This window comes from Herpailurus yagouaroundi, unplaced genomic scaffold (genome assembly GCF_014898765.1).
Source record: "Herpailurus yagouaroundi ecotype Mexico unplaced genomic scaffold, PumYag 197, whole genome shotgun sequence".
In the NCBI taxonomy this organism is placed as follows: Eukaryota; Metazoa; Chordata; class Mammalia; order Carnivora; family Felidae; genus Herpailurus; species Herpailurus yagouaroundi.
The window spans coordinates 19962333-19971556 of NW_024412428.1; the positions used below are offsets into that span (position 1 = coordinate 19962333).

General features: G+C 47.4%; 1 protein-coding gene and 1 long non-coding RNA gene across 3 annotated transcripts in view; one reads left to right on the plus strand and one right to left on the minus strand.

Moving 5' to 3' along the window:
• Positions 1-9104, plus strand: part of LOC121012923 (guanylate cyclase soluble subunit beta-2-like) — a 17003-nt gene extending 7899 nt beyond the window's left edge. The window contains exons 4-5 of one of the 2 annotated variants that reach the window (XM_040448350.1): positions 8776-8912; positions 9008-9104. In XM_040448350.1, the coding sequence (XP_040304284.1) occupies positions 8776-8912; positions 9008-9022 (152 nt within the window). In that variant the 3' untranslated portion in view covers positions 9023-9104. Of the gene's footprint in view, positions 1-8775; positions 8913-9007 lie in introns of those variants that run through there. The other variant, XR_005782406.1, reaches the window with a different exon arrangement.
• The window catches only part of LOC121012925 (uncharacterized), a 27884-nt gene that overhangs the window by 18048 nt on the left and 612 nt on the right, over positions 1-9224 (minus strand). The window contains exon 2 of the long non-coding RNA XR_005782407.1: positions 8758-8912. This is a non-coding gene — a long non-coding RNA (uncharacterized LOC121012925). The remainder of the gene's footprint in view (positions 1-8757; positions 8913-9224) is intronic.

The following is a 9224-nucleotide window of genomic DNA, read 5'->3' on the forward strand; positions in this document are numbered from 1 at the left end:
AAGAAGAAGAAGAAGAAGAAGAAGAAGAAGAAGAAGAAGAAGAAGAAGAAGAAGGCGGCCAGTGTGTCTAAAGAGGAGTAGAAGAGGAAGGGGGCAGTAGGGGATGAGAGGTAAGCCGAAGCCCTGGCCAGTGTGGTTTTGAGCTTTCCTATCCACACACAGAAAGTGTGAGTGTAAGTAAGGGGCAAGGCAGGGAGCGATGGGAGCTCCATGGAAATGTTCCATGGGCGAAGGTCTCTACCACTTGAGTTCCTAAGTGACTGCTCCATAAACAGCTCGGAATGGGAAGTCTAAGAACCCTTCGTGCTCTAGGAAGGGGAACAAATTCATTGTTCAAACTTGCGCTACATGGGGATCCCTCCGCAGGAGAGATGAACAGGTCTTGGTGGGGGCTGGGCTTCTTGCTTAACATGAGACAGAAGTTTCTCAGCTGGGCCCGATTCGGTGTCTCCTCCAACTGCTTCTTTCCTGGACATACACCAATAGCAACAACTAAAGAAGGAGAAACTGAGGTCACTCCAGTTTGGGGGTGAAAACTGGATGGGTAGAGAACTGGCATTTGTTGGGCAACAAGTTCGTCCTGGGCATTTTACCCACTTTATCTCATTTGACACAAGAGTCCTGTGACTGTTCCCGTAACAGAGGTAAGAAAGTTGAAGTTCATAAAGGTGATGTAATTTCGATGAGGTCCCACAGCTAGTAATTGGAAGAAGTAGGACTTGATCCTTAGGCTTGTTTGTCTCAGCAGCCTGTATTCACGTGAGCAATGGACCCAAACGATTTCGGTTTCCCCAGGTGGTAGGCCTGGGGACCTCCAGACTTCACGGTGCCCCGCCATGTTTCTCTCAGATCCTCTGGGCCCCGACTGAGCAGCGTTTTGGTTGTTTCTGAGTGTGATCAGCAGGCGTATGAGTGAGGACCAGCTCACACAGTGTGGGTGAATGATAACACGTGTGGTATGAGCCAGAGGCTTGGAAATGAGGACAGAGGGCAGCTGAGCCGCCGGTCCTCACTCTGGCCATCCAGACTCACACCTACCAGATCAGAAATTGATTTGCACAACTTCCTCAGGGAATCGGAGTTTGAGTTTAGCACGACACACAGGCTTCTTCCTCATCTCTGATGGTGGACAGCGGACGTAGAGTTTCCCCTTGAAGGATTCACGTCACCTGCTCCCAGGGCCTGCCTTGTCATTGTGATTTAGGTCTCAGTTCTGGTGGGTTTGGGGCTACATGTGATAATGTCACGCTTAGCACTGAGGGTGCCAGGAGGTCACTGCAGGAGCCCCCACTCTCACCTCCAGCCTCGGGGCCATTCCGGTTGGCCCCTACGTGGGCGTCACTACGGGAAAGTGCTTCTATTAGCAGCCAAAACCTGTCAGGACCCTGAAGATTAGGCTGTTGGCTCTTGGTACCTCAGGGTTCTGCCTCCCTCCCGACCCCTAGGCAGTTGGAAGGCCGTTGAAGACTCACCTCATCCATCACGTCCGCCATCAACCTCACCAGGTCGTCACCTGGTTGCCACACTTCTGATCGCTTTCCAGGGGCATCCGTTCCCATCTGACTTGGCTCCCAGATGTGGGAAGCAGGCGCTTCCCTGCCTCCCTCTCCCCCTCTGTGCACAGAGCTGCAGAGGCGGGGAGCAGACCACACAGACCCCTCTCCGAGGGCCGGCTGAGATGTGATGCTCACCCCTTCCCTTGGCCCTCTTTCAAAGTGGGGGGGGGCCTCCCTGAATCTCTGTGAGGCCCAGCCCAAGTGTCTGCCTGCCCTGGCAATAGGAAACACTCCAGCAGGACCCAGGCTTGCAGGCTGCACCCAGGACCTGATTTGCACTTGAATAACACTCTTTTCTTCTACTCCACTATGGTTTTGGGTGTTAGATGTGTCGGTGGAGAGACTCCCCAGTGCAATTAAACGGGAGTATTGAGCCGGAGAGAAATCAGTGTGTGTTGACTCAGATATTTAAGCAACCACCTTTCAGTATTGACTAAAAAATTGGCCTTCCAGCTGTCCCTGCTGGCAGGCTCTTTTGGCATCTCGTCAGACTGCTGTTACTGTGTTTTTCAAATCTCGACTTGCTTCGCCTTGTCTCCTAACTGATTCTCCCAACCATTATAATAATGGGTTCCAGGCTGACCTGCATACAGCACTTAGGCATGCAGCCCAGGCTCCTCTCTGGAGGTGACCCCTTCTTATAAATCAGCCCAAGGTCTTATAAACCAGACCACTTGCTGGGTTCATGGCAGGTTAAGTCAGTTTGAAGGACTTCTTACACAACTCCTACCGGCTCCGCTGGAGGGTGGTGGCGACAGGGGTCCCTCTCTGAGTTGAGCGGTCTACCTGCTGGGGGCTCCGCCGATTCCCCCCCAAGTCTGACTCAGTCTTCCTGACAGGAGGAACTTCCCCACCCTGGGCCATCCTCCTCGTGGGTGATTCTCGCAGGCAGGAGTCTGTGGTCACTTAATTGGCAGGTCCTCGCCCCTCACTTTGCAGAGTCTTGACAGTACAAGTCAAGTGTCTTCCCCAGACGTGTCCAGTGAGCTGGGGCCCCGCTGGTTGGGAGCCAGGCGAAGGAGCCTGGGCCTGTATTCCTGGCCCTCAGACCTTTCAGCGGCCCATCTGAGGCCTCTCTAAGCATGGCTGTCAGATCTTCCTGACCTCTTCTCTTTGGGGCTGATGAATGGCATAGCTGGGTGGTTTTTTTTGTTGTTGTTGTTGTTGTTTGTCTTTGTTTTGTTTTGTTTTTTTGCTAGAAGACTGGTCTTCATATGTATTTATTTATTAATATTGAAGTATTGTTGACACACGATGTCACATTAGTTTCAGGTGTATGACACAGGGATTCGAAGAGAATGTGTACATTATGCTGTGCTCACCACGGTGTCACCACCATCTGTCACCATGCAGTGCTGTTACAATACCATTGACTATATTCCCCGTGTTGTGTCTTTTATCCCTGAGGCATAGCTGTGTTTAACCTCAGGCTTTCTAGAAGTTGCGCTGTCAACCCAACAACGTTCTGTAGAAGGAAGATCCTGGGAAGTATAAATGAACTCTTTACAAGCGGGGAGTTTCCTAATGGAAGAACACTGTCAGTGTTAGGACTGGCCTCGAGAATCATTTGTCAGCCTTGACATCATCGACTGGGATGTGGCATCAGGCGCTGATCGGCATGGGAAGGCATCAGACTCGGATGGCTGGGCCTCACCCCAAGAGCCTACCTCAGTGGGCTCAGAGGGGGCCTTCCAACTCTGGTTTGTTAACCATCTTCACAGGGCATTCTGACAAGCTGCCAGGCTAGGGAACCACCATCATGGTAGAATGAGCACTAGCTTGAAATCATAACTCCTGGGCCCATGTCCACATCCTGGTGCCCAGTAACCAGCTGTGTCAGTTTGGGCAAGTCTGCTTTGTTTCATCTTTCTCAGCCTGTAGGCAGAGTGCCTGTTTTACCTGGTCGCTTTGAGGGACATGGGAGAGGCTGTGTATGATCTGGAAACTGTAAAGTGCTGAAGACATGTCACATATGCCAGCTGCTTAGTCAATTAGGGACCCTATTGTTGGGAATTCACTCACTTGACAAATATGTGATGGCAGGGACAGGCAGATCCAGGATGAGGCCTCTGCTCTGATCTCTGGAGAAAGCAGGGGCTTCTGGAAGCTGGAGATCTCATTCCTTCGGGTCATGACCTCTTTTGCCCGTGGACAGAAATAGGAGACAAGGGGGAGAGGAATTCTAGAATGGAAACCACCCCCATGAAACCTGGTGACCCCACTGCACCATTTTTATCACTAGAATAAAATTCTATCACTGGTGGAGTTTCCCCCCAAAGAATATCACTTCTAGAATTCATGGCTCCTTTTTCTGTTCACACTTATGAACGGCATGGTGTGGTCAGACTGACCGTCCCCCACATCAGGTGGATTCGTTGGAAAATGAACTCAGATGGAACCAAGTAGGAGGAGATAAATTGTTCTGCACACATGGAGACCATTCAGGGTAAAGGCCAGGCCGGGTGCAGGGTGAGACGTACAGGTGGGAGGGGACGCCTAACTGCAGGCTCCGTGTGGGGAGCACTCCAACGGGGTGAAGTCATGGGGACAACTGAGAAGATTCAACTGAGAGCCAGACTTCAGGCTCAGGCCAAAGCCCCCACCCCAGTCATGGAAACTCAGTACTGAAACCAAGATATGGTTTCCCACATCTTATTCTATCTAGGAGGTTAAATGCAGATGCAGAATGCAGACAAGGAATTATTTCAATCGCAAATGTAAGAATTCCTTCTTATAACCCCATGTCATATCCTTTATGACTCATGGAGTCCTGTCTGTAATGATTAGCCACGGACCCAAATTCCACGTATATATCCCAAGGCAACAATATTTCCCAGAACTCGCCTTTGCTGCCCCTACTGAACTACAGCATCCCCTACGTTCACATTTGACAATGATACACAGCGATGGTTGTTCCCCAAGCCAGGGAAGGTTCTTTCTACAACCATTCTTTTGTACTTAATTCATGTTTAATAGATATCGAAGTGGGTTTTGGTGTTGCTTTTAATTCTTTCCTGGGTTGTGTTGGTTTGTTCAACTGAAGACTATTTGTTTATTCATTTATATTATAGAAGTAATATAATACTTAATTATTACCATTACGTTAAAACCAGAAAGTGCAGATAAACCAAAAGAAGAAAGCAAAAGCACCTGTAATTCCACCACCCAGAGAGGCTACTACTAATGTTTGGTGCCCGTCTTCCACACTTGTGCGTGTTAGGGTACTCGTGCGTGTATATGCATGGATGCTTCTCCGCACAGAATGGGGACTGTCACACATACATTGCTCTGTAACTTGGGAGGTGATGGATTTCTTTCCTTTGAATATTTAAACACAGTTCAAAACAGAAGAGGGATATTTGGAAAAGACATAACGAGCTTGACATGTTATGGTATAGTTGTTTCCCATGCGACTTGTGCTATGGTACACCAAAAGCCAATTTACATCGTATCAAGTGGAAACTCCACTTATTGTGTACTTCTGCACATTCGGAATACATCTGTGAGGTAGCTGATGTTCTGTGAGTCCTCAAGTTGCCTTTGAAGTTTCCAAGAAAGTCTAACCTAGTTCAACTTAGTTTTGATGTCTAGAATATTTCAGGTACTTAGATATCAGTCATCCATGGGAGACGCACATTGTAATACTCAATCAGGACACAACCACAGCACTACCTTTCCCAATGATGCGCAATAATGAACATTAACTTGTAGCAAAATGACGGTACCAGTAGGCAGTCCTCAGGGGTTGTGAGCAATAGTATTGTCAGAGTGAAAGATGATGAATGAGAATTCATCCCAAATAAACAAGGAAAGTCTTTCACCATCTGGAGTGTGGAATGGGATTGGGGTAAAATGTCAAATATATATGTGTAGAAATTCCAGGAAAGTCTTATAATTCCATGCCGATCAAGGCTTGTTTGAATCGTCAGGTGGCATTGACTCAAATGAAGCTGTGTTTGGCCGGTAGCTTTCAATATGCTGTCTCAGTTCTCCCAACACAATGCTACTTGGTCATTTTTCCCCCCTTGTCCATCAGGGACTTTTTCTCCAGGGGCAGAAAAGGGAAAGAGGAAGATGAGTGAGTTTAATAAGAGTGCGAGGGAAACATGGGTAGGAATGGAGGAGAAAGAGGACCACAGTCACACACAAGCGAGAAAGTAAAAAACAAAAACAAAACAAAACAAAACAAAAAACAACCCAGTTAGAAGAGAGAAAAATGTGCCGTGGGAGCAAGAGAAATGTGTGGGAAAGGTAGGCTGTGAGGAAAGGTAGGCTGAAAACTTTCTAAGAAGAGAAATTAGAAGGAAGAAAAACACGAGAAAGTGTCAAAGAATGGGGAGACTAAAGGGTCTGTGAAATATTATTTCCTGGTGTTGAGTTTACTTCCAAAATTCTTTGTGAGAGGTAAGCCAGAAAATAGATTATTCACCTTGGCTACAAAGAAATGATGGTGCTGCCAGGATTCAGGGGCACATCATAAATAGAGCCTCCCTGTGGATAGGTAAACAAAAAGGTTTCCTTTGCTGGATTCTCTTATTTTAGCAACTCCAACCCCGTATTGTTCAGTTTGTGTCTTCGTCAGGGTGATCCCCACTTTTGGTACCAATTCCGAAGGCACGAAACAAATTTCTGCACTCACAATGTTATCTTGTGGAGATTTTCTCTTACAGGTCTCATAACATTTCCTATGAGTTGAGTGGGAGGCAGATGTGTTGTGCAGTGATCCTTTTACAGCTGGAGAGACTGAGGCATGGGGAGACATTAGCTGGGGAGTTCAGTTGCCCCTTTTAGTGCTGATGGTTAGAGACAGACCTGGCTGCCGTCATGTCCTCTCAATAGTAATCAACTACTTTCCTCTCTGTTTGCCATAATACCACAGCAAAACTGATCTCAAACTTTTCTTTTTCATTTTTTAAAGTTTTTAAATGGATATTTATTTTTGACAGAGAGAGAGAGAGAGAGAGAGAGAGAGAGAGAGAGAGAGAAAGAGCACGAGTGGGGGAGGAGCAGAGAGAGAGGGAGACACAGAATCTGAAGCAGGCTCCAGTTTCTGAGCTGTCAGCACAGAGCCTGATGTGGGGCTTGAAACACACGAACCGTGAGACCTGAGCTGAAGTCAGGCGCTTAACCGACTGAGCCACCCAGGTGCCCCTCAAACTTTTCAAACATATTATGCTTATACTTAATCTTGCATATTCCGTTTTTGAGAAATTTGCTTTCTTTTAAAAATTATAATAGTGCTGGGGCTATTTTTGACCCAGCATCAGGCTCTGTGTTAACAGCTCAGAGCCTGGAGCCTGCTTTGGATTCTGTGTCTCCCTCTCTCTCTGCCCTTCCCCTGCTCACACTCCATCTCTCCCTCTCTCTCAAAAATAAACATTAAAAAAAATATATATATATAATAGTGCTTATATTTCAAAGAAAAGCTCTATCACCATAAATTCTGTGATTCAAAGTGAAAGGGATAATAAAAACTTGTAGAGAATTAGCAAAACACAAAAACAAAACAAAAAAAAATCCCCCATATCTGAATAATTAACAGTTTCCAAAGAGCATAAAATATTGCTGAGGGTGATTCAGTATTTTGCAAGGCAGGGTGGGAGGGGGAGGGCGTACTATGGAGCTCAATGAATGTATAGCTAATGACATCTCCACTTAAGTAACTCCTGTTTGGCCATACCCTATAAGAATGTCACATCTGAGGGTGTTACAAACCTTGATTCCTTGTCAGATTAGCCCCACCTTAGGCATGAGCCGAATACTCCAATATGAGCCATCACCAGGAGTTGCCCCAGTGACATGGTTCTAGAATCATGGAGCTCCCACCTTGTTTGCTCCAGGGTCCTTTCCCCAGTTCTCACCTCATCCGGGGCTAGAGACAGGGGAGAAACTGGGGACAGACCCAGTAAGTCCAAATTTTTCCACACGAACTAATGTTCTTTAACGACCAGTACATTAGCAAATTGTTTGTGCTGAAAACTACCCATCGCTTTTAAGATCTTAAAGCAAGGTTAATCACTGAACCGGGTTCAGGAAGAGGTCTGAAATGCTAACAGTCCCTAACGGTAAAAGAAGTCACTCATTAATTCATTAATTTGGGAGCAGAAGGCTGAAGATAGAAACCCCTCCTGCATTTCCTAATTTCTAGAACACTAGAGCCGCAAATCTAATACGTGAACCTCTCTGAACTCGGCTGTCTCTGGAGCAATGGTTAGTGTAAAAAAAAAGGGAGGGGGGGAAGAAAGAGAGAAGCAGGAATGATATATGACTTTAAAATCTTAGATGCGGGGCGCCTGGGTGGTGCAGTCGGTTAAGCGTCCGACTTCAACCAGGTCACGATCTCACGGTCTGTGAGTTCGAGCCCCGCGTCGGGCTCTGGGCGGATGGCTCGGAGCCTGGAGCCTGTTTCTGATTCTGTGTCTCCCTCTCTCTCTGCCCCTCGCCCGTTCATGCTCTGTCTCTCTCTGTCCCCAAAATAAATAAACTTTGAAAAAAAAAATTAAAAAAAAAATAAATAAATACAATCTTCGATGCTAACTTTTCCAAATGAAACCACAGGGAAAGCAGGAAGAGATCGAGACAAGGCTTTCCATCTGCCTTCTGGCTTCCATTCCTTCTCTGAGTCCTGCTCCCCACCCTCCCTCCTTGTGTGCCTCATTCCCCAAGGTAGTTCTTTTCCAGTGCCTTCTCTCCTCGGGCTCTTTTCCATACTTAGAATAAGAACTGGCATTTTGAGTTCACACTCTGCGTTATCATTGTGTTAATCACCGTATATCAATCATCTGATTTAGTTAATACCACAATCGTGGGAGATAGATGTGATCATGATTTCCCTGCTCTTCGGATGAGGACAAACGAGGCCCAGGGAGGTTAACAATGAACTGTGGCCATACCGGGTGTGACCCTCGGCCTGTGTCCTGCTGATGCTCAGACCTCATAGACAGTCCCAAGGCCCGCAAGTCTGGAGGTGCGATTATGTGAGCTACGCACAAGTAGAGATTCGGTATGTGACCAACAAGGTGACACAATGTGGGACGAAAAAAATACAACAGCAACAAGGCCGAGGTCTGCCTGGGCCTCCTCAGCCTCGGCTACAAAGGTGTTCTCCGGCTGGGGAGGTGGGAAAGGGAGCCCAGAGCCTGGCTCGGACAGAAGCCCCCTGACGACTGAGGCCAGTCTGAAGCTTGACTGATTTGCTCACCTCATTGTCTTGTTTCAGCTTCTGATGAAATGACACCTGAAGGGAGTTCAGAGGCAGGACAGGACTCCGTGGAGGCAGCTGACAGACAGCGGTCTTCAGATCAGACAGAGACACCTCGCTTTCCTAATGACGTTCTGCCGTCTGGTTTCTGTGCTCTGTTGTAACAGAGGGGAAACGAACACCTGGGCTTAATTTTTCCCCAACTTAGTTTTATGGAGACAAAGGAAAGTAACTTCTTTTCATTTCTCAGTTCAGAACGTCTTAAGCTGCGTCTCTTCCTCATTGTCCCTTTGAGAATAGAAGTCTAGAAACGAAACCCAATCCTGACAGGTTTGGAAAGTGTCTTTTACATTCTCAGTTCGAAGCCAACCCCCCCCCCCCCCCCGCCACCTCTGAGACTGCGTCTTGTTGGCTCCCGCGGATGAGAAGTTCGGCTGAGGGGCCCCTCTCTGTTTTCTTCTAACAGG